The 25,689-nt window shown below is 34.7% G+C and overlaps 1 protein-coding gene and 1 long non-coding RNA gene across 3 annotated transcripts in view; one reads left to right on the forward strand and one right to left on the reverse strand.

Moving 5' to 3' along the window:
- Positions 1-34: 34 nt before the first annotated feature.
- Positions 35-24,874, forward strand: LOC112987036 (centromere protein K). The gene is made up of 10 exons (XM_064499951.1): positions 35-159; positions 2,855-2,989; positions 5,282-5,338; positions 7,947-8,019; positions 13,530-13,576; positions 15,003-15,085; positions 15,195-15,293; positions 15,585-15,720; positions 20,137-20,190; positions 23,271-24,874. Exons 1-10 carry the CDS (start codon positions 157-159, stop codon positions 23,427-23,429), a joined length of 846 nt encoding a protein of 281 aa, XP_064356021.1. The 5' UTR covers positions 35-156; the 3' UTR covers positions 23,430-24,874.
- The window catches only part of LOC135324199 (uncharacterized), a 44,987-nt gene continuing 24,638 nt past the window's right edge, over positions 5,341-25,689 (reverse strand). The window contains exons 2-5 of one of the 2 annotated variants that reach the window (XR_010385555.1): positions 14,240-14,350; positions 12,588-12,668; positions 12,254-12,503; positions 5,341-7,781 (exon numbers count right to left, since the gene is read on the reverse strand). This is a non-coding gene — a long non-coding RNA (uncharacterized LOC135324199). The remainder of the gene's footprint in view (positions 7,782-12,253; positions 12,504-12,587; positions 12,669-14,239; positions 14,351-25,689) is intronic. The other variant, XR_010385556.1, reaches the window with a different exon arrangement.

Genomic DNA, 25,689 nt, shown 5'->3' on the forward strand with positions numbered 1-25,689 from the left:
GCGCGTCACTTCCCCGCGACGCCACCCCCTTCCTGCCCCTCGCGGCGCCCGAGAGTGACGCCACTTCGCGGGCGGCGCGGCGCAGCCAGTGAGCGCGGAGCGCGCGCAGACTTGGAAGCCACCGGGCCGGGCCGCGCGGAGAGCCGCGGAGCTGCCATGGTAACGGGGGGGCCAGGGGGGAGGGGCGGCCTTCGCCCCCCGGCCGCGCCCCGGGGCCCCTCGGAGGAGCCGCGGCGGCTCCCGGCCGCTGGACTGGGCCGCGCCGCGCCGCGCGGGGCCTGTCGGCCTCTCCCGTTTCTTCTCTCGCTGCCCCTGGTTCTGGCTTTTGTGGGGGGGAGGAGGAGAGCACCTCACCTCACCGGGTGTCACCGGCGCCCTGCTGTGTGCGCCCCCTCGCCGAGGTGCGCTGTCCCGACTTCCACTCTTTCTTCCCTAACGGTTTTTTCAGGCCTACCATTGCTCTCCTTTCCCATCTCTGAATTTTTTCCAGTATATGGTTATTCTGTATTTGTTGGTGTTAAACATAATTTGCACAAAGTCTGCATATTCCCTTGCCTTGATTAGAGGTCTCAAGTTTCACGGTCTCTTCTCGCCCTGACAGATTACATATTTGTCATTTGCGCACTTCGTTACGTTGGTATTCCTTATTCATGTGTGAAAGAACTTTCCAAAAACTTTGAAAGCATGAAACAAAACACCTTTTTTCTTATGAAAAAATGGTATGGGGGCGAAATTATGGGGGGAGGAGGGAACATGTTTTTACCCAATTATATACCTCTGAAAGGGAGCAAGAAGGAAGATGCATGCAGGGACAAGCGTGCATTGTAGCTCAGTTTCTAATAGATTTACTTCTTGTTTAGTATTTTTATGAGATGAAAAAGTTCTGTGTTTTTGAACTACAATGGGTAAACAAAAAGCTTTCAGGTAAGGAGTGTAAACAGAGACCTAATATTTTGACACAGAAAATCTCTTAACTACAAGCTCTGAGGAAAATCATCTAAACAAATGTGACACTTGGTTATATATACTTTATAAAGTAATTAACATAGCACACTGTTAAGAACTGCAAGTTGATTTGTCTTGCTCCACAGAGGCCTATACTATTTTCCATACCATGTATGTTTTGAAATTTTGTTTAAAATCCTTACCATTAACCTTTCAAAGGTCAGCAATCATAAAATAATTATAATGGTTACTTTAAACTTTTTGATTTTTCTCACTGTGTATTCAGAGATATTTATCTCACATAGTGTTTTTCTTTTGGTTTGACTTTATTACTGAGTGGAGGAAAAGAAGGGGGACAGGAGTTTTCCCCCCTCTCAAATGTTTCCAAAGCAGGTCATTATATTTTGCTTGTTTGTCTCCTCTGGGCCCTGTCAGCTGTACTGCAGATCCTTCATGCTAAATCCATACTACCTGACTGACACAGTGCTCCCTCTAGCTTTTTGCCAGAATTAAAATGATCTATTCAGACTTTTTTTGTTTGTTTGTCTCCTTGCCAGTTTTTAGTCTGAAACAAAAGTTTACATCTTATCTCAAGACTGCCTAGCTTCTTTATTAGCCTTCTGTGGGGGACTTTGCTGGAGGCGTTTCAGAAGCCTTAATAAATTATGTGAGCTAGTTCTCTTTTGTGTTATGGAGTCATTCCAAGACTCTTAGGAAGATAATGATTTTTCCTTTGCAAAAACTGTTCTCGTTAGACCTTATCAGATCATGGTAATCCAGATTTTTTTAGTGTTCTGTTTTTAATTACTGATGCAGCAAATTTGCCAGGATAGCCTATTAGAAGTATTGCTACCTTTCAATACTCTAGAATACTTCCTGTGTTCAGTGAGACATTATTATTCTTTGTTAGCCACTCTGCTGCAGCATACTTGAACTTTGGAATTAAATTTTTCATTTGTTCAGTATATCTTTCTCTGACACCTCTTTTTTTTCTGAGGAAGAACAAACAGTTGACTTAGGATTTCTCCATCATCAAGATGGCAAAGTTATCATTTATTTCTTCATTAGATCTTTGTTCTTTACTGTCTCCTTTTAATCTCAAGCTATTTGGTAGGTTCAGTGATATGTTTAAGTGTTTCTAAAGGCTTTCTGAATCTCTTATATTTAGGAAATTCCTATGGGTTGTTTTATCTTTAACATTTTTTCTTTTAAGTGCCACTTTGGCCCTTCTTGTTTCCCCCTTAGTTGCTGTTGTCACTTATATTTCTCTTTATAGACTTAACTAGGATCATGTTTCTCAATATATGTGTTTCTATTTGACCCAACAGCTCCTCAGACTTTTTAATTTTACCTGTGATGATTTTTTTCCTGGCCTTCCTGGCGCCCTCTTCATTCAGTAGCATACATATCATTCAGGTTCTTTTGTTTTTTGCTTTCTCTCATTAATCTCCAAGGCAGTCGAATTCAGTCTTTTTGACATTTATTGGAAAATAGAGCAAAAGTGACTATGAAGATGACCTTTGCAGGTATCTGGAAGAAGAGTGTGGCTTTGTGGATGTACACTATTTCTTTACTGTTTCTTTAGTAAAGTTATCAGAAAAAAGAACAAAAAAAACCCCCCACAAGTGCAGATCATCCATAGTAGTCTTGAAAATTTAAGATTGTGATTCAATTAAAAAAAATAACAGTGTTGTTATCTTGTTTCAAAATTGGCTTCAGTAATACCATTAGCTGATTTTACTGGATGATTAGCTGCTGTCTAGAATTACAGGGGCATTAACTGAAAACTTCATGGATTCAAAGAGTTTGTTCTGTTACGTATTTGTCTTAAAGTAGTAGGTATGATTCAGTATCCTGTTTATATGTATTGTAAATCTTTGTGGTAATGGTTCTATTTGTTTGATAATAGGCTGAAAAATTACCAGAACGGATGTCAGACTACCAGCATGTACCTCCAGAAACTGTCAGTGAGTCAGTGTGTCACACAGATGCCAAAGAAGAACTCTTGGATGAATGTGAGAGTATTTGGAAGCAGATGGAAGAGGTATGGCAGTTCTGAGTAGGAGACTAGGTTTGTTGTAAACTTTTCTCAGTGTTCTGTCTTTCATCTCCCCTCCCTTCCTTGCATCATCACCACACTTCCCCCTGGCCCCCATCCCCCCAAATCCCCACACAATAACACCAACACGAACACCACCTTCAAAGGCCAGAGGTAGAAATTCTGACAGGGGTGAAGAATGCCTTGCAATGTCAGTCTCTGTTTACAGTGTGCTGATGTTATGATTTAGTTAAATCTTAAGTAGAGAGGGAGCATATACTAAAACTAAGAAAAATATAAACAATTGTTGTTTGTGTTGTGGCAGTACCAGCAAACCGAGACTGAGAATACCCCTCTCTTTAGTCTCATACAAAATGAAGTCAATTGCGGTCTGCAGATACTTACGGTCTTAAACAAATGAGAGACAGGAGGAGATGGGAAGAGAAGGAGAGGCTTAGAAGGGTGATGCATTTTGCATACACTCATACAATCCAACAGTTATATCCTCAAGAATAAAATATGTATCTCTTGACACATGGTCCAGTGTGCTTATAGTAACACATGAGAGCAAGCTGTTTTTATTTGAATATTTTAAGTAAAGCAAAATCCCTGCAAAGATTATCTGCAAGAGAATAATATGCATTCACGAGATTATTCTGGATCTGATGAAAAATCATGTTCTAAATTATGTTTTGAGAGTCTTAATTGCTTTGATTCTATTTTATGTAGTATTTGTTGTAAATACAAGGCATTAAAAATATCAGAAACTGAACAGAATTAAAAATACTTCAAATCTTAAAGTAGATTAAAGCAAAACACTATACCAAACTGAGGCCTCAAATATAAAAAAGTCTATCTCAAAAACAACTAAAATGTTGATATTTGCTATTGGATGAGATAATCTGAACAGTTGTGTTATTAAGAATTTGGCACCACGCATATCCTAATATTGTGGCAGGGAATATAACATAGGAATATACATATGTGTAATTTATATTTATATATATATATGGATTCCTATATTTTAGGTGTATATATGTATATTATAATGTATCATATAACCATATTTTATATTACATAAATGCTGTACATGCCTGTGTGCACCCGCACACACATGTATATATAAAGAAATGAAAAATATAGGAATCCTAGTATAGTGTTAGGGAATCCTGCATCTAGATTATGAAGTACCGTAAAAAGTTAGCAATGGATGTTTTGTTTGCCTTCAGGTTTTTTTAATCTCAGAGGATATAATGTTCCTTTCAAATTTTCAGATAAAAGGGAAGTTAAAATGTTTAATAGCCCCAAAACAATAAAGGAAATGATCATATGCAGTATTTTTGGAATTTGATAAAACCAGTTAGGATTTGTATTATTTTTGTGATTATCGCATCATGGATGCAAACATTATGTTTCACCAGACAATTTTAAAGAACTAATAGCTGTTGAATTACCTCCTCAGGTTACGTGGTTTATGAGGTAACGTTCCAATTATTGCATCAGCATTAGCACTTTTTACTGGAAAAATCCTATTTCATGTGTTTATTTCCAAACATGAACAGTAAGGTTTCCAAATCACTGCTTAGTAATACACTCAGTAGAATGCATCCTGTGCTGCAGTGGGGCAGGAAGAATTACTGTCAGCATAAACGGGTATAAAAAAAGAAAAAGTTTAGCAGATGTCTCTTACTAATGCCTTGTACATCTGTGGTAGCCTGGATTTCAGACTCGGTATACATCCTGTTATGGTCAATGGGATCTGATGTAGTGCCCTTCTAAAAATCTGTCCACTTCTGAAGCATACAGTGTATTTCCCTGCTAAATAAGTTAAAACAAAAACCAGGTATTATAATGTGATTGCTCTGTTTGCAGAGCCAGAATAGTAGTACCGAGTTGTGTTAACTTCATACCAGCTTCCCTATTCCATGTCCATGACTCGTCTCCTGCCAGTTTCTTATTTTCTTTTTCTGTTCAGTGTCTGTTTTCTTATAAACCTTTCCCCCATAAGTTGCACTTTTTTTCCTCAGATCATACTTCCTCTCTTGCTAGTTGCTGCTTTTCTACTTTTCAACAAGTTCCACCTTTTTACTGTAGTATAACTTCAAAATATGTCTTTGCTGTTTTGGGTCAGGCTCTGAAAGACTGCTTGGAGCCAAATCAATTCCCACCCTTCCCTCCCCCCCCTCCTTCCCCCTATAGTAAACAATTTTTATTGGAATTTTTAACCATCACCTTTCTCTCCTAGAAAAGAAAAGAGAAAGTAAATGCTGTTTTTTGTTTTGTTTGTTTTCTACCAAGTGTCAAAGCAAACTAACACTTCTAGGAACAGAAACAGTGCCAGAATCAGATGCCAAGGTAAGACAATATATTTTTTTTATTCTCCACAAAATCTTTTCTCTAAAGAAATTATGTTTTCAAAATAAGCAAACTAAATCATCTTCATTTAGTGTCTAAAGCAGTCAGCTTTACTCTTCTTAACTTTGATTTATTCTGAAGTACGTTAGTGTCCAGCAAATGCTGAAAAGTTGCATTTACATATAGCAAAAAAGGTTACTTGCAGTCTAGCCATGCAACCTGATAAATAACCAACATTAGCAGCAAAATGCAGCGGCATCTAACTTCTAATAGCCATTTGGACTAATTCTTAGTCAGTGTATGTGTCATTTGTGAAACTGTATATAGATACCTTTAATTTTACTCTGAAACGTCTTTCTTGGAAATGACTGTATTGTTTTTCCCCATTGGTGGATATCATTAGGAAACTTATGTGCTTGAATTAGAAATGAATTGAGCAACATTGAGTGCATGAAATTGAATTCCTGGATCCCTCACATTTTTGAGAATATGGAAAAAGGCAATGTTGGCTCACTCTGTAGGTGTGTGTAAATTCTAAATATGAACCTGTAAAATAAAACCTATATGTGCACCCTGAATTTGGAAGAATATAAACAATCAAACTTTTAGCTGGTTAGATAAAATTGTTAGGTTTTATAAATTTCCATCTTATGTGACTTCAGTAAGCATACTGAGAGAGTAGATTCAGTGTATTTGACTGAATGATTAACAAAATTACTTTTCTTCAGGGATGTATCTGTTGAATACATTCAGATATTTACCCATTAATTACTAACATTAATCTCTAGCTAGTAATAAACTTTTCTAAACCATTATTTACTCTAAATAAATAAAAAATAAAGATGTATAATTCAAATGTATAAAATACAGTATTTTTCTCTTTTTAGAACTCTGAATGAAATCCTAGAAATAGAAATAAATTTTGTATCATTTTAGTTGGGCATAGACTCAGGATTTTTTGTTTCTTTGCAGCTTTACTAAAGCACATTGTACCATGTAATTAATACTCTTAAATTCTACTGTGGAGTTGTGCTTTTCTTGAAAGCTGTCAAAGCAAGACAGTGATGAAATGGAGTTGCAAGGTCAGATTGTACTTCGTGATAGAAAATAGGGAGGAGAGGAAAAGGTTGTGTTAGACCCACTGTCAGCACTTTTGTGTGATCATATTACTGTCCTAACAGTCACATGTATTTTCTTGGAAGCTGTAGGTTTTTCTTTGCTGCAGACCTTGTCACCAGTGTTTATCCCTTAATCACTTGAAGATTATAATCATGCAGTGTGCTCTGTGTGGTTTTATGCTTTACATTTGGGGACTGATTCTAGTCTACAATTTAATGGTATACATAATAAGCAGCATATTTTCATGGGAATATATATAGGGTATAACAGAGATGTCTGATATACTTTTTTGCTGTATGTCCTTTCTGTTGAAAAGAGTGTCCTTGATTTAAGGTTGCTGAATGGTGGTATTAATTTATTTGTATGTTTTAAGTCCAGTTATTGGAATATCCAAAACATTTTGTACATACTTTTACTATACAGTTTAAAGAATGAGCTGAGGGTGTTCTCAGAAGTAGTGCTGTAGTATTACAGAAGTGTTGACACTAGCTGATATAGAAAATACAAAATATTTGATGTTTAATTTTTTTTTCTTTTTCCCTCTCTGCCTAAAACTTTAAAACTTTTAAAGATGCACTCTTAAAAGTTATTTTGAGTAGTGAAAAGCCAAACTATAGTTGTCAATTCTTGGTGTTTTTTTATTTTGAAATCCTGCATGATGATTCTTAGCACATTTTTTTCTTGACTATTTTTTTTTTTAGGTGGCAAAAAGCCAACTGCAATCTGCAGTACCTTTTATGGAATGATTGACCATAAAAACAGTACACTTTTAATTAAGCATGCTTCATTTCTTATCAGATTACTAGTTTGTAATATGTACATGTATTATATAATCTATTTGAAAAATATTTTGTAAGTATAGCCCCCAATTTCAGGAAGTGGAATAGTAATAATGCGTTCTTCTTTCTCCAGAATTTGTTAAAATATTAAAGTAAGTACTTTTTTTAAATCAAAGGTTGTTTAGGTTTTTTCCTTTGATAACCCTTCCTGGATTGGTGTTTTGTCTTATTGCTCCTGTATTTTCAGTGATTACAGTGAGTTAGAGCAGTAGTTCCTAAGCATTTTTTTGTGGAGTCCACATATGTAGTTTTGATAGGTATCATCTTCAGCTCTTGGTTATTTGGAAGATAAGCTTTTGTTTAATCATTACACACATCAACTGAAGTCCATTTAACCTTCAGCATGTATATCAGCCATACATCTAGGAAGGAGTATGTGAAGTATTGTCATTGCTTCTAGTGGCTCATCTTCAGTTGCAATTGTCTGATATTGTAGAGGAAATGAAGGAAAAAATCCAACTGTGAAGGCTTCTGATTTACCCCTTCTGAAAAAAAGAACAAATAAGTTTTGTGATACCTGTAAATAGGTGCTCTTTTGTTTTTTGCTGTATAAAGCTAATAAATGAATTTTTATCCCATTCTACCTCATTTAACTCCAACGCAACTCAGCACACTTCAAGAGAAGCTTTTTTTTTTTTTTTGTTATACAGCTTTCCTTGTTAATGACGCGAGTGAAAGCTTTAACAGCAGAGTATAATCAATGGCAAAAAAGAAGTCCTGAAAGTAAGTTTTCTGTTTCTTTTGGGGTTTTTTGTTTTTAATATGTATTACAGCTTAAAAGTTTATGAGTATACCTTACATTTACAAAGTATCTTTCATCTAGGCATCTTAGACTGAACATATGTTTAATATATTTGTTGCTCATATTATTATGCAATAAGTACTTAAAAACAAAATGAAATGCTTCCATAGTAGCAGATATGTTTCCTTTCTGGTTGTTACACTATATTCTTTGAGCACCTCAGTCCTCGAAGTGAATTATCCTATGACTTAATCCTTTGATTCTGGACAAATGAATGCATAATTCCTACCATTTATCAATCAGTTAAAGGGAAAATAAGTGCTGGCAGATCTCTGAAAACATTTTGTCCTAAATCACAGAAGTGCATTATACTGTTACTTTTCTTCAGGTTTGTCCTTTCTGTGATTGTTTCTTCTCCATCTTTTATCTGTTCTTCCTTTTTAGGATAGAACTACCTTGGAAAACAAACTTGTCTTTATGTTGTCTTTTAAGAACCCAGTATACTTTTAATTTTTGCAAGTACTAATAACAAACTCAACAGTAGTTCACTCAAACATATTTTTATCCATGCTTTTTTTAAAAAAACTAGTATTTCACAGAAGTGTGTTGTATTGTGATGTGCTAGCTGAAACTTTCAAGTAAACCTTTGGTGGTAAACCCACTACAGTGTAATAAAATGTCTAGCTTGGATTTAACAGGGTTCAGAGATTCCAGATCAAGAAAAAGTGATAAAAGACACTTCAGCATATTGTAACCACACAGGAATCCAGATCACTTGTTCATCCTGAGAAGCAGAAACCGCTGAGACAAATGATAACTCTTTTATAGTTGTCAGTCTCATCAGTCAAAACATAAATTCCTCAGTTCTTCAAGATGCCTTCTATACAAAGCATCAGTGCTAACTGGTGTTGCTGCATTGCATGACTGATGTGTCCAGGCATAGTGAAAATAAAACCATTCAGAACTGAAGTGCAGGTAAAGTAATGTGGTCTTTCAGGTGTTCCATTTGGAGACTCATGAAACAGTTTATGTTGAACTGTCATTAGTGTTCTAGCAGTCAGTTCTATGTCTACTGTCAAGGACCCTTTGGCATCTTTCAACCTGGCAAAATTTATTGGTGTAACTCTACTGTCTGCGTATCCATACATTGACCCATTAGAATGTTTTTGTGCCAGAATCTTGTCCTTTTTAGCATTTCCAAAATGATAGGAATGTGACAGAGACAGCAAATGGAGATTTCCAATATTTTGTAACCTGGCCAAATTGGAATGTGTTTTCAGAGGAATGTTAAAGTTGCTTCTCCAGCTTCTGTCAAAGTTTATCTATGTGCTACATAGCATATGATCAAATAATAGGAGTTGAAAAAAATGTAAATATTTCTTCTTTCTTAGAAATAGGTATTGCTGCTTTGTTGGAACAAATCTATAGTTCACATGCTTTGTTAGCCTGTCTCTAAGAATGGTCAGTCGAGGTGTGTAGACCAAAAGTATGAAATTGAATTTGGAAATACTGTTTGACTGCTGTTTCTGAATAAGCTGCTGACTTACGAAGCTGCAGATGAATCGAAAGCACTTGTAATTTTTATCTGGGTAAAATAACTTCAGATGTTGCGTTTTGTTACTAGAATATGTAATCTGTTTAAATTTTAAGCTATTTGCTTAAAAATATTCTTGGGGCATACCTATTTTTATTGGCTTGCTGAGTTGCTTGGCTCAAACATTCTAATTTGTTCCCAGGTAATAAGATTTATTATTAGAAATCTTAATTTTATACTGGATAAATGATCTGTGCATATTATGATATGAATAATTTATCATTTTGCAGTCAAAGCTTTGTCTTTATAAGTTCTCTTTTTGGCTACTTTTCTGAGGGAAAGAAAACGAGGTTCCTTAAAGAATTTGTATGAAATTATAGTGGTTGTATGAAAATGGAGAGTCTGATGGGCTTAAATCTTTCGTGTTGGCTTTACATCTTGGCTTTTTTCTACCTATTGTTTGTTTTCAAGGAGGAGTTGCTTAATTGGAAACATTGTCTGAAAGAACATAAATAGGAATAGTAGAAATATTGGTTTCATACAATTTACTTAGAGCATGAATGTCAGGCTGTCTTGCTACTTTGGTTTCTGTTTTTAGTAATGGCCAGTACAATTCTTGTAAATGAGAGTCTGTCAGCATTTCCATTTTAAACCTTATTTTCAGAGGTTATAACTTGGCAGTTCTAAACTTCATTGGGCACAATCTTGGCAAATGGGCTTAAATCCACAATGCGAATTTTTTTTATTTTTGCAAAGCTTTTACTTTAGTCTTTTGTTCTTTCTCAATTTCTGATACTATTTATGTAGCTCTAGAGCTGCCAGATCAGCTAAAATAAAACTTTTTAACAAGCATTTGGCTCTTAAAAATAGAATTTAACTTTTACCTTTGCAGAATAAAAAAGTGGAAGCAACCTTTTTTTTTTTTTTTTTTTTAAACTTTATAAAACAGTTGTGGTCTCTGTCTAACTTCTGTTTTACTTCGCAAACTATCAATATTCTGCCAAATTCCTCTTATTTTAACAAGTAGGAGTTTCTGTGTAAAGACATGCATAGTAGTTGCTCTTGTATTCTTAGCATCTGGTATTATTTTGCCTAGTAATTGTACTACGTATCAGTAGACTATTTTTCGTGACATCCATTCGATTTTTGCAACCTACATTTGCAAGTGTAATGAATCATAACTGAAAAAAAACTTTAAATGATAGTAGATACAGCAGCCTGTGTACTTTGCAGTAGTGGCTGCCATAAGTATACTGCCTCAGCATCTTATGATCTGCACTGACTCTTCACTGAAGTAAGTCTTGGTGAAGGGATCAACTCTGATACTGATATTCTAGCCCCTGAAGAGGCTGCCTTGACACCTGTAACTGACAGAGCTGGGAACCAAATGAACATAACAGGGTTAATGATTCTTTCCTGGGAAGATGTGCCTCCTAGTCTAATAGTTTCACAGCCTTCAGTATTACTGGGAATCATATGCTTAGAGCAAGCTATTTAAAACTCAAGTGTTAGAAAATAATAGTGGAAATTCGTAACTTAAGATAGTGATGGTTCGTGATCATCACAGGAAAAAAAGTTTTATGGGATTCTTCAGATATGCCAGTGACTAATGCAAATATTTAATTTACTCATTATAATTATAATATACATTATAATAACATATTAATAATAGCTCTATTTAATTTGAATAAAAGCCTATCAATGAATTTGATCCCGCATATATAGGCTATTAATGTCATTAAAGAAATCTTGCTGTAATAATAGCACTGACCACTACTTCCTGTAGTGCTTAAAAACTAGCTGATTATGAATACTCTACTCAAATTTTGTGTTAAGATTTAGAGATAGTAATTTTCTGACTAAAAGAGGTTTTACTCTCATTGTTACATGTAACAATGCATTTTGAGCTCAAGTTTCACCAGTTTTCATCTCTGAACAAACAGTGCTGTTAAGACTATTAATTTAAGTTTTCTCAAAGTTTGTGGAGATTTAAAACTACTATAAAATTACTTCATCAAAAATGGTACTTTTATTGTTCTTAGGAAACCTTTAATACTTTATATGAAGGTTAAGGATTTTCCTTTTTGTTAAAGAGAGTTTTTATCAGTAATTGCTTTTGTTAAGATTAGATATTTGAAGCCCAAACTTGGATAAAAATACCCCCATGATGTTAAAATTTAAATCTGTTAGAGTAGCTGTTATTCTTTTAATAGAAAGATTCAAATGCTTCACTTTTTCTGAAGTCATGCATTTATGCAGATGCTGAAAGTTGTCATGGGTTTCAAAATTGGTTGAGAAGTGATTGGAGTCCATTGAAGGCTATTAAGTACAGCAATTCATTTTTTATTCAGAAAGTCCATGAGCTAGGTTCTGCAGAAGCATTCTGCAGAAATATCACCACATGCTCAGATAATACAGTATTTTCCCTGGAGTACTGCTGTTTTCCAGGGTTGGCCTAGCTGGGCCTCTCATCTTCTTACATATAGCTGTTCTTGTGAATAGTGAGGATGGTGGTGTACTTTGTCAATTCTTTGAATCTGGTGGGTTTTACAATTCTTTTCAAGCAGTGGAGAAGTGCTGGAGTACTGAAACCTAAGACACTCACTTGATCTCTTAGTTTTTAAACAAAAAAAATCCACATACGCACCCCAAACCAACTCTCTTCTTGGAATAACACTTACCTCTTTGTAAAATGTAATGTATTTTTGTTACAAATGAAGTCTTAAGTAAGAAGGTCAGCAGCATCTTGGGCTGTATCAGGAGAATCATCACCAGCAGCTCAAGGGAGGCGATCCCTCCCCTCTGCTCAGCACTGATGAGACACATCTGGAGTGCTGTGTCCAGTTCTCGGCTCCCCAGTACAGGAGGGACATGGGTATGCTGGAGCGAGTCCAGTGAATGACTGTGAAGATGATTAAGGGCCTGGAGACTCTGTCAAATGAGCAGAGGCTGAGCAAGTGAGGATTATTTAGCCTGGAAGGCTCAGAGGAGGATTTTATCAAAGTGTATAAATACCTGATGGGAAGGTGTAAGGAAGATAGAGCCAGACTCTTCTCAGTGGTACCCAGTGACAGGAGAAGAAGCAATGGGCACAAACTGAAAGACAGGAAATTCCATTTAAACTTGAGAAAACATTTTTACTCTTGAGGGTGGTCAAACACAAGCAAACAAGCAAGCAGATTTCCCAGAGAGGTTGTGGAGTTTCCATCCTTGGAGACAGTCAAAATCCAACTGGACATGGTCCTGAGCAACCTACTCTAGGTCACCCTGCTTCGAGCAGGGGGTATTGGACTAGATGATCTCCAGAGGGCCCTTTCAACCTTAGCTAGTCTGTGATTTTGTGAAATTCTGTGAAATATCTTGCCATCTATATGACTTAGATTTGAAAATATTTGCAAAATGTTGGCATCTGGACTGTAGAAAACGTGGCTAAATTTTCTGATCAAATAAGTTTTAATAATGTTATGAAATAGTGTGGATATGCAATGAAAAATTGGTTTACCTCAGGTCACAGAGAAAAGTGGTATTAAAATAATACTCATCCTTCTCAGTGTTCTTTAATCATTTGATGAGCCTGTTTTTATGAGGAATTGGAAGACTGGTTTAATTTCCCCCAGTGATAATGTTGATAGAATCCCTTCCACTGAAAAAATCAGGCTTGCGTATCTTGTTAAATGTAAAGTATGACTGCACTTTATATTTCAGCACTACATACCTGAGCTAGCTGAGGTATAAAAAATAACCCAGAAACCTTAACACAGCACTTTCAATTCAGTTTATTTTACTGGAAAGTGACAGTAGAGTAGCCCAGCAGGACACCATGAAATATGGTTAAACTGCTTCTGATAGCCAAGCTGGTTTTTTAGGAGCTACGTGAGTTTGTCTCTAACCATACTGTTTTTCAGTATAAACAAGTCTGTTATACAATGCAAAAAGAAAATTAATTTTATTTTTCAGTAATTTCTACCAATCCAGATGTACTGGTAGCATTAGGAAAAGAAGAGGTAAGTCTCTTTTTTTGCTAACGGATATTAATTTTCTGGTTTTTTTTGTTTTTGTTTTTGAAAAAGCAAGAAAAGTATATACAATTCCTGTATTTTTCTATTACTTAGCTTGTGATGGGCTACTGCTAAGATATTGTGCATGCTTCTTTAAGCTTTGTAGTTTTTTTAATGTTTTTCTTCCTCTGAATTATGTTGTAATTACTAAAGTTTCCTAGTTGTAATGAATGACTTTTTTAAGCAGAAGTTTTTCTGTATTGCATTTCATACTTCATATAAAATAATGTAACATTATATGTTGCACAGAAGAGTCGGTATTCTTAGATCCTAGATTTCTGTGGGAGTAGTCAGCAAATATTTTGTTGAGCTCTTCTAGACATGGAGGAAAGGGCAAATCAAGACTATATTAGCAGTAGTGTTACATTATATTGGTTGACCATTGATATGTAACAGTAGCTGAGAATATTCGTGTGGTATGGTATTGAAATAGTCATACATAGGCCAATAAATGAAGATACATTAAGATTATGAGCTATTTAAAAATAGTCTTGCTTCACTTACTTTTTTGGTTTTTTTCATAGCGGCTTTCCTCCCTCTAGAGTCATTCATATCAGGGAACCCAACTGTTACTAAAAGCCATTGTTAACAAGGTGATTGGTTACATACTTTCATCCGAGTCTGTTGCCATGGCGTGTGTTGTCTGCTGTCCCATTTTGTGACTTAATTTGTTGAGGGTTCCAATTTTTTTCAGATATTGCACGTATAAAACACATGTTTCTGTAAAATATTTTCAGAATTTTTATTTGTTTGAGCAAAATATAAAGCAGTTCTTATAACTTGCATAAAAGGAGACAAAATATGCCAAAAGATTCCGAATCACAGCAGTATCCCTAACTCGTTAGAGAGACGTAACCTATTAGGATGAAAGATCCAGCCCAATGAGGTGTACTTTCCCTATGGACTGCTTTTGGCTGCCATAGTCTCAATGTATTTCTCCCTCTTTACTCTCCGAGTATGTTCATACTAGTGACAGTCACTTAATTCATGAATGCAATCAATTTTTCCTTGCAGCATCTTTGTTTTGGAGTGCATTTTTTTTGTTGTTTGTGCTGAAGGTTTTTCCTCCTCAGTGGTTCATCAGATTAGATGAGCAGTTCATGTGAATGCTCCGTAATCTGCTTCAGCTAAAATGAGCTAGGTTATGTTAAGGAGCCTCAGTAAGACATTAATGAGCAACTGGGGACAGTAATATTTAAATTTTAAATTAGCGTGTTACTCTATAGCAATATTTTCTTAGGAAATTACAGATAATTTTGGCTCTCTTTAAAACTGGCTTCATATATCAGATACAGATATAACCTTACATAGCATAAACACTAGAGACTTAGCTATCTGTAAACTGTAGGTTTGTTTTTCACTTTTTTTATAGTTGCAGAAAGTAAAGAATGATCTTGAAGTGGTGCTGTCAACAGTTCAATCAAAGAACAAAAAACTGAGAGAAGATCTGAAAAGGTAATACAATAATTAGGATTTATAAATGCGTTAACCTTTTTTTGCAAAGTATTGTTTTGCTTGTCCAGGAAAACTATCCGTTCTATTTCCTACTTTTCATGTTTCAAAGAGAACAGCAGTGGCATGAGGAACAGCAGCAGATAGTAGATGCTCTTAATGGAATTGAAGAAGAGATGAAAAACCAAGTTGTACAGTTTTCTGAAAAAAGGTATTTCTATAGGGTTGAGTTTTTCCTATTGAAGAATTTAAATATTAACAGGAGAAAATAAGTAGTCAAAATCTTAAAAACATACTACTTATTTGGTAAAATAAATCAAATAACTCAGTAATACATATTTGAAACGTATAGAAAATATTGCTACAATCTGCTTATAGTCTGTGATTCAAGATGTTGATCTTAAAACAATAGAAAATACGGATTTTTTTAACTGATTTTTTTTATTATTTTATTGGATTTGATGTTCTGTTGGTATGTTTTCACTATTATATTGGATACTAGAACATTTCAAGAACTGAAAAATAAAATGCTGAAACTAAGGACATATAAGGAAGAACTCTTGAATGCTTTGGGTGAGTTCCTAGAAGAGCATTTTCCCCTTCCAGAAGAAGATGGAAGTGCTAAAAAGAAGAAAAAGGTACGTTTTTTCTTAAAAAAAAATAAAAATAAAAAAAATATATATATGTTTTTTAGAGAGAGTGTGTGTATACATACATATATTAAAAATTGGAATATTCACTTTATTTAATTAGATGTAATACTTTTTTAAAGCCACTGACATAGAAACTTCACTTATATTTTGAAATAAAAGTAGTTCTTTTAGCTGATCCTTTATGTTTAATTGATATTTTTCAAGTTTGTATTATTTAAGGCTGTTCCCAACTGGATATTTTCCTTTTTAATGCACATATCCTTTACCCAATAAGATGCATAGCAATGTATTGTGTTTCTTACTGGACTCAAAGTTGTGCCAAATTTAGAAATGGTGAGCAGTTTACTCTAAATTGTTCCACATTTTTTCTTACTGGACTAGTCAAGTGGATTCATATTTTCCTTGGCAAAGCAAATTTTAATTGTCTAACAATGTTTCTGGAACAATAATAAGGACAAGTGTTTATAATTAGAGTGTAGTTTAGAATGTTAACCATCAGTTTCCTGTTCAGGCAAACTGGGCCAGAAACTATCTTAAAACTTTAGGGAAAATAGGCAGCCAGGGAGTATTTTGCATAATAAATTCAAAGTCTGCAGTAAAAATAAACCTTTCACCATTACTATTTAAAAGAGTAGTTACAAAAAAGCTGCAGAAAAGGTGGGATTTGATTTGGCTTTCAGACACACTTAAAAACACAGGACTGAAAGGATGTCTTGAATCCAGTTCCCTGTTTTTGCAGACAACCACATAATATAATTTCTTTAATACTCTGATTGAGCTCCATTTAAAAACTAAATATTTTTTGTTACTACTGTTCCTGTTGGAGTTTTAGGGCCTCGGTACTCTTGTTAGAAACCGTCTCCTAATTTCCAGTCTAAATTTATTCACATCTAGCACAGATCCATTTATTCTTATGCCAGTATTGTCCTTAGAATAGTTCTCTTTCTTGTGTTTACTCCTCCTGATATAATTATAGACGGCAGTCATATTCCTTCTCATTCTTTGCTTTGTGAAGTGAACTAGCAAAGCTTTCCTGTTCTCTTCTTGTAAGATAGCTTTTCAATTCCCTGCATTATCCTAATGCTCCTTTTCTGTATTTGCTTCCATTTGAATTAATCTTCTTTGGAAACTGGAAGAAAGCAGTATTATAAACAAAACATTAGTACCTCATAGTTTCATAAACAGCTAATTGCACTCCTGTATTTTTCTTCATGTTGTTTCAACTGATGAACCCTGAACTTAAAATAAAAGTACTTATTTTAAGGGGGAATTGCATGATCTTGCACATAGAAACATCAAATGCAGTCTTAGAAATATGACATCCGTTTTTGAGGTCATTCCCATATTCCTCTATTTCAGTTCTTCTGAATATCAGTGCCTCCCAGTTTCCTGCTGTTGCTAAGTATGATCACCCCTACATTTTGTGCCATTATTAAATTTAAGAAATTAAAAATTCAGGGGCTTCATTAGTAGTCATTTTTCAATCATGTTTCCTATTTTTTAGCCCAATTTTTACCTTGATCTAGAAAAATCTGTTTAGGTCATTTTTCTTCCAGGAAACTATAAGGCTAGTCTGTGATTATCAGTTTTTTGTAAACCTGTTGCATTTTCTGCATTTCAAGCAGTTGTCCATTTATTTCCATATATGTTGTTACTTTCTTTAAAAAAAATTCCTTTAACAAGATACACCGATTCATTTACTACTATATCTGTGAAGTCATAGAAAAATTTAGGCTGGGAGTGACCTCTGCAGGTCTTCTGGTCCAACCCCATCATTAGAGTAGGGCCAGCTTCAAAGTTAGATGAAGTTGCTCGGGGTTATATTCAGCAGAGTTTTAAATAGGAGAAGTGGAGAATTCATGTATGTGCTTCAGAATGCTGAAATAGATTGCATCTCATTTATCCCACCCCAGCCCCAAGCAAAACAAACTCTTTGATTTTTTTTTTTTTTTTTTTTGTTTCCCTTGGCCTCAGTTATAATGACTGACTGTTAGAACTTCTTTCTTATTAGTTGCCCTGCCTTTATCTTTTTCCATGTAATTTTCCTTACTAAAATCTAAGGAAAAAAATAACTGCCCCAGGTCTTTGAGATTAATCAACCCTTACCCTGCTCACAGTAGCTCACCATCTACAATTAAAATAAATTTTACTTTTTACACAAATCAATTTGATAAATTTCCATGCCAGGTTTTTACCTTTTGTTAGTTTTATTCATGTATTTCCTGAACTCTAAAACATAGTTTTATTTCTCTGATCGGTGGTCTTTTTTTTCCTTCTAAACCTTGTGAATTCATAGCTTCTTCTATCTCTTTTGACTCAATTTGATCTCACCTGCCTAGCAACAGGTCCCCTATGAACTGCATTTAAAGTGATTAGTTAATCACTGGGAAGGCAGGAGGGGCAGCCTTTTTTAGCCACTTTTTCTTTACCTTAATGTGTCACTAATACAAATTGTCTCCATTAGCAATGAGATTCACTGCTACATTGATTCAGAAGAACATATTATTCACACCCATTATCAGCTAGGTGGTCCTTGATTCAACATAACAGTGTATGTTAGTAATCTTGTTTCACCTTCAGGGAAGCTTCTGGTGCTCTGAATAGTTCTGTGTGAATGGGAATGTGCTTCCAGGGTGGATGCCCCAGTTCCATCCCAGTGCAAACTCCACCAAGCCTGGCTCTTCTGGTTCCACCCTCCTTTCAGCTGGTGCAGGTGTCCCGGATTGGGAGTTGGAGGGAAGCCTGAATCACAGCAGCCCAGATTAGTTTCTGTTGCCATGACCCTACCCCTTTCGTATAGGCATTGACTGAGACAGGAGTTATATTGCATTTTCAATCTTAGACAGAAAAAGACATGTTTTTTGAGATAGGAAATGTGGAAAGTCAGATGGTAAGGAATATTCTATATGTAAATCAAACTGTCCTGTGGAAGGAGAAGAAAGGTGCCTTTCAGGTAAAATAAATAAATAAATCAATGCTGACCATCCTGACTTTATACATGTTGGTTAAATTGGAGATACCTATTAAATCTGTGGCACTTAAAATATGTAAATAATGTAATTATATAAAACACTGTATACTATAAACCTAGCAAGACAATTTTGCCAGGTCTGTGAGAGTGCAACCTCTCTACACTAATATCCTTGGGATTTTAGTCTGTGTATATTTGCTTTAATAACTACTGAAGGTCACAGTCTAATTTTACCTTTGAGGCACAAGTATTGAACCCGCTACTTAAGTTATGAAGTAGTACTTTTGGCCTGGGAAATACAATAGCCAAGGTTACAAAGTATCTTCATAACTGCTCCATGGAAGCTTTTGTAGCTTCTTAGTGTAGCCTCTACTTCCTCTGCATGATATCAAGATAAAGGCACAAAGATGCACATTATTGAGCTAGGGCTCAATTGTGATTTGTGCAATGAAATCTCCTTGGAGCAAGCAGTGTGTCCCCCTTGTAGCTGTCTGAAGTTGAGAGTATGCAGAACTTCTGCGGTGGAAAGGAGGAGCCAGACTTTGCCTTTCATGAATTCTTATTTATTGTCTTGCTTCCTTGTCTGTTCCAGAATCAGAGCTTGTGTAAGGTGCTGCCCATCTGTTAATGTTTTAGGACTTGGGTCAAAACATTCAACAGCAGTACTGAGTAAACAGCCACCAGTGCTGCATTATCTCCTTTATTTTGTTGAGTGTGAATGGATGGTGGAAACTGATAAAACTGAAAAATGAAAAAATCAAGTTTACCATGCAACAGCATGGTTTTGCTGGCATTGTTGCCTAAAGAATTCATATCAGTTTAAATGGGAATAACTTGATTTGCTTGCCATAAATGGAAACCAGTAATTGTCTAATGGATCACTGTAAATGATATTTTATCAAGGAAATATATTTTTTTAAACTCTCTGATTCTATTTCTTAAACTTGGCCAAGTTTTTTAAAGTCAACAGTAACAGCAAACAAATACTCATCTGTAACTCATGAGAAAATATTAACTAAAGTCTTAAGCCTTGCGAGATTTGCAGCTCATTGCAAAAATTTCTCTAAAGTTTGAGGAAAAACATTATTCTCCTAATAAATAATATTCACAGAATGTTTTCTACTGTACTGTGTTTATAAATACAATATACTTGTTTTTATTTAAATGTAGACCCATGTAGATGTACTAAAATCAGTTAAGAAGGTTAATCTTAACAAGAATATTGTTGCATTTAAAGTTTGTGATATTGAGCTGATGGATGAATGTATTTGTATTTGTAACTTGTATTTGTACCATGACTAAATGTATAAGTAAAATTTATCAGTTGTGTACTATGCAATTGTGTGATTGTTTTTCTTTGTCAATTAAGATTCTTCCTGACTATTTATTTTTGTTTTTTTAACTTGGCTGTGTGGGGGTTATCTTTGCAGAACTCTTCTGAAGAGCCAGCTGTACAACTTATAACACTGCATGAAATTTTAGAGGTAAGATGGTTTTGTTATGTAGAGATTTGGGGGATCTTGTAATACTCAGATATGAGCACAATATATTAATAAGATAAGAGTATATGATATACAGTTAACATAGTTAAATCAAAGTATAGTCTTTAGGAATGTTACATCATATTTTTATATTAATTTCTATCAAACAAAAATCCATTTTTTTACAAGAACCTTGACAATAGTTTAGCTGTTATAGACTGTTATAGACAACAAACTGAGTTGGAGAGTGATTATCTCTTATTTCATAAATAGTCTTTAAACTCTGAATTTTACATTGGTTATTAACAAAAAAAAGTTTTATGAGCCTTAGTGGCTCACATTAGTTGAGACAAATGCTGTGGTTTAAAAAAGAAAAAAAAAAACCCAATAACAACAAATATGTTCCATTTCAGGCTATGTGTTGTACTGTTTCAGTACAAGTATTTCTGAAATGTAATATAATAATGGTTATAGGAGGCCCAATTAATGTGCAGTCTCTTCAATTAACAGTATTATTTTATTTCATATGGGGGAAATAAACAAATCTGATTAATGTATTTCTAAAGGATTTTATAATGATGCCAAGATGGATTAGTGGGTATTTTTAATCGCATTACAAATTATGATTTTGAATTGCATAGCATAATTCTGAGGGAGACATAAAAAAAAAAAATCTTTTGAGTAGCATTGGTTTTCCTTCTTGTCCTAAGTACAGTATTTGAAATTAAATAGAATTTCCCCTTCCTCCCCCATCCCCAGCTTTCAGATAGCTATAAGGATTTATATGTAAGACCTCCTTGAAAAACACCTTTTTATTTATTTTTATTTTTATTTTCCCTGAGGGGGAAACTTGATGAATAACAACATTCTGGTGTTAAGATGCTAAGATCTGGTCACTATGACATTGTTGTGCTTTAGTTTAAAGTCCAGACAGTGAATCTGTACTTACATCATCAAATTCATTTTACATGCCTCAAGTATCTCAGCGTCCCTATTAATGCCAAATTAGGCAGAGCTGGAAAACAAATCAGAATTTAAAATAGCCATGTTCCCTATGGAAATAAAATTTTAAAGTTCTCTTAATACTCTAGAAGCGCCCTTCATATTTTTCTGATAATATTAGTCTTCTCCAGAATACAAACGTATCCAAATAATGTCTGATTTCAATTTGGAAGAACAAACTAGTTCCAGAAATTCAGACTTATTTTTAATTTTAACTATCTTGGCCTAAACTATGGACATGCTTTATCTTTGTTTTATGTTGTTTTTCTTTTTTTTGTTGTTGTTGAGCAACTTGGTTCTAGTTTCAAGTGCCTGTTAAATTTCAAAACTGTTTTCTTGGATACAGATAATAGTTCCTTAAAGAGACAAATGCAGTCTCATCTTTGTATTACAATTACAGATTTAGGATTTATCGTTGTTTAATTCATATCTAAAATTACAGTCAGTGGATGTGTTCCTAACCACGTCTCCTTAATGCCCGTGTGTTTGCTTTTTAAATAAGAAAGGTATACATTTTAATAAATACACTTTGACCAGCTGGGTGTATACATTTATATTATTTAGGGATATTGATACCTTCTTCCTTAAATTCATGTAAGATACGACAACAAGCAATAAATTCCTTTTTCATGCAAACCTCAGAATTTTTATTATACTGCCTTTTATTCCAGTAATGAGCTATATTTTTTACAAAGGCAGTAATTCTTTTCCTTTTAATTAGTTTGAAGATTATTCCTATCAGACTGAGAATTTAGGGAAATAATTTAAGATTTGAAACAATGTATAGAATAGAAATATATTTAAATAAGTGCTGGTTGTAAAGGCTATTTTGGAATACAAATATCAAAAAAGAATGAGCAACAAGTGATCTAAAATAATGTATTGGAGTAAATATTAAGAATTGGGGCAAATGAGTATAAAATAAATAAACTGGAACAATTCTTTGGAATGTTCTGAAGTGCAGCAGAAGGGCAGCATTTTTCTGAACATACAAATGGGTGAAAAAACAGTAAGTTTGGTAATGAGGATTTTGATGTGTTTTTCTTTAGCAGTAAGAAGGCAGGCAGAATATTTTGTACCTGCTAACATTTGGAGAGCTAGAACATGTAGAAGCTCTGAGTAGAAAGATTTAGTATCCAAGATGAGTAGAGAGAGCAGCATGGATGGGTAAGATTTAATCATCTGTAGATGTCTGCAGTATTTCTCATGAGCAATATTATGAGGGCATATGGTCTCAAAGAATAGGAAAACAAGATTGATGTTTGCTTTTAGTTTCATTAACTGTATTTACTTGAGAAAGGAAGGAGAAGTAAGGAGGTAGTAAGAGAAGAGGAACTGGTGTAGGGTGGTCGTCACGCTAAAAGAAGAAGTGATATACACTTACCACTTTATGAGGCAAGCAAAAAAATGTGAAGAAGCAGTGACCTTGTAAACTACGACAGTGATGTTTAACTTCTCATAGGTGTAAAATTGTTTATTTTTAACACTAGCTATAGTAGGACAAAAATGCAGAAAAAAAAATCTTTCCAATCTAAGAAGACAGAGGGTTATTATCTTATTGGTGAGAAGATAGTTAAAATCATAAGAATGGGCATTCTTCTCTGATAAAATCTGAAAGAGTAAGATTATTTGTTGGCAGTAAGTCATTATGGGTTTGAGGTAAGTGATTTCCAAAAATGTAGCTTTCTCTCTTTTTTTAATACTTGTAACCCTATATTAACAGACACTAAACATTAATTAAGTTAGGATTTACTGCCTTCGTGTTCAGATTATTTAGGTATACACAGTTACACTATCTAAAATCCCTTTAGAACTTTTGATAGATGTTGAAGAACTTAGTCTGAATAAAAGGAGAATTCTAGTTTTAATTTTTACATCAGAAAATATATAGGGAAGTTAAATTTAAGTTCTTCATTTTACTTCTACCTTGAACAGATCTTGCATTTCTCTTGTAGTCTTGTATTTCTTAGGTAGGCTGTCTAAACCATGATTATTACAATCCTGTCTATAAATTTAATTAAAGGAGATCAAAATTGAGCTGCTCTGTTCACATTCTAAATCTCATGCTTTTGGTCTTCCAGATTCTTATAAACAAATTGATGAGTACACCACATGAACCCTATTTAACAATCAGTGACTCGTTTTGGCCACCTTATATTGAGCTGCTGCTGCGATACGGAATTGCACTGAGACATCCAGAAGATCCAAACAGGATACGCTTAGAAGCCTTTCACCAATAGAGAAAACTTCATTTACTTTAAAACAAAACGCCAGTGCTCTTACTTACTGGGAAGATGTACTTATGTTTCATTGTAAACTTTTTTTCATGTCAGCAACCTCTTCCTGTTGGATAGATTTTCTTTTTTAATAAAACATGCATTTGGTAAGAGTGTGAAATATGAAAAAAGACAATTTTCAACTTCAGCTGCTCATAGCTACAATTGTTTTTCAGTTTTATTGCAAGTGATGCCAAGATTTGCATTCTGATTTTTTTTCAGTTGCTTAAATAAGATGCAAATTGAGATAAAGAAAAGTAAAGAAGTCTAACCGTCCTTTTGACTTTAAAGATTGTATTTTACATATGACTTTTTATATTCATTTCTTAGATTGAGTTAACTCGTCTCAATTTCATTTAGTATTTTGTTGCACTCAGAGAATCAAAACTCCCCCATATGAGGCCTTGGAGACATTTAGAACTACCAGTGAAGTAGCATCTTCAACAATATGTTGTTTGCAAAACCTCTGGAAAACATGACTTGGTTTCAAAATAAACTTTTAGAAGAGCTGACACATCTTTCTGTTCAAAGAGCTGAAGATGTTCAGCATGCAGATCTACAACCATATGTTTCCTAAACAGACCCTTTTTATGTTGTGTTATATTGCCTAATAGCATGTGCCTTTACTTTCAGAACTGATTTATCAAGGCTTACAATACATCTTTGTGTTCTGTAAATTTCTACAGTTTGTAAGTTAGATCAGCTGATAGTTACCTTCTGAAGGCATTCTATTGTCCCCTTAATCTGCTTTTGTATAGATCTCATTATTGTAGTCCCTAGGTGCACAGATAACAACTTGCCTAATTTCACACAAGTAGTCTCCAATTAACCCTGGAATTGAAGCTGGAAGTTCCACTCCTGCAGATCTGCATGGAGGATAACCTTGGGAAATAAAACATGCCTTTCATTAATCAGATTTCAGTTTAGCCAATATTCAGTTTTCAGGAAGGGGTATAAACGTTATTAATTTTTCAGTTCATAGAAAAATAAAGGGTAATACAAGAAACTAAATGTGCAATGATTGAAGGGAAATTAAGCTGTTTGTTGCTATGAAAGACTACCTGCACAGGGCTCAACAGAGTATGTCATGTGAGGGCTTAACAGATGATACAAGGACACTTCGGTGATGAAGGGGGAACAATTCAGTGCAAGTTCTAGCATAATTAACTTTTTTTAGCCTTACTAAATGTTAAACAAAAAATTCACTGTCTTGTGTTTTTTGAGTGAATGCAGTTACACATTTATCTGCCAGTTTTGTTACTTAATTATTCAAATAGCTAAGGGTTTTTTAGCTCAGCTTTCTGGCATTGTCTCTTTGGATTTTTTTGTTCTTCATCTGTTTTAAATACTTTGTATTATACTACCTTTTATCTTATTACTAATATTATAAAGCTCAAGTATTTCACTGACCCTGGATGTCTGCTTCTGTGGTGGGGGTGGTAAGTAGGAGAAGAGAAAATGTTAAAAACAAAGTAGTTTCTCTAGTGTTTTTAGAAAGCGCTCATATATATTTATGTGTATATATACATATATATATGTATGTGTATATATGTATATAAAAAGAGACCATATAAACAGTCTATAACAGAGTGCTGTAGAGAAGATGAATAGGAAACATTCATTATTTTTCATAACACAAAAACTATCTTATCCAAATAAACTGTCAGAATAGGCCTATAAGAAAGCACTTCTTCATATAAAGCTTTAATTTAAATTGTGGAACTCCCTGCAGTATGATGCTGTGTAACGGTTAAATATAAATCTTCCAAAAAAGCAGACTTATGGAAATTAGGGTCATGAGTGACTATTATACAAAATGGACAACCTGCGGTTCTAGAAATCCCTGTCCTGCTATTTGCTGGACCTTAGAGGTATATATTGTGAAGTATAGCTCTACACATGACCTGATCCTTATATGTTTCCTTACACAGCTGTGACAGACTCCTTGAAGATCCTCATATGGCTACACACCGTCTTACTGTATTCCAGAAAGCCTTTCTGCTCAGGCCTAGGGCATGCTCAGAACCCAGTACTTCCATGTCGAGTTGTTTCCTTAGGCTCAGTTAAGTCCTTCTATTGCAAAAGAAAAGCTCTCCATAACCTATTTCCTCTCATTGCTGAAAATGCAAGTTCCCAGAAGAATCCTGGCAAATAGAGTGAAGAATTTCAAGGCAGTAATGAAAAACAGATCTTCCTTATGAGGAAAGCCTGGAATAAGATCTTC

This window comes from Dromaius novaehollandiae, chromosome W, assembly GCF_036370855.1.
Source record: "Dromaius novaehollandiae isolate bDroNov1 chromosome W, bDroNov1.hap1, whole genome shotgun sequence".
NCBI classification, from domain to species: domain Eukaryota; kingdom Metazoa; phylum Chordata; class Aves; order Casuariiformes; family Dromaiidae; genus Dromaius; species Dromaius novaehollandiae.

What these genes read in the sequence shown, in the direction of transcription:
- LOC112987036 (XM_064499951.1), top strand. An exon ending in CTGAGAGAAGATCTGAAAAG is followed by an intron (nt 15,086 to 15,194) that starts GTAATACAATAA and finishes CATGTTTCAAAG; the next exon opens with AGAACAGCAGTGGCATGAGG. An exon ending in CACTGCATGAAATTTTAGAG is followed by an intron (nt 20,191 to 23,270) that starts GTAAGATGGTTT and finishes TTGGTCTTCCAG; the next exon opens with ATTCTTATAAACAAATTGAT.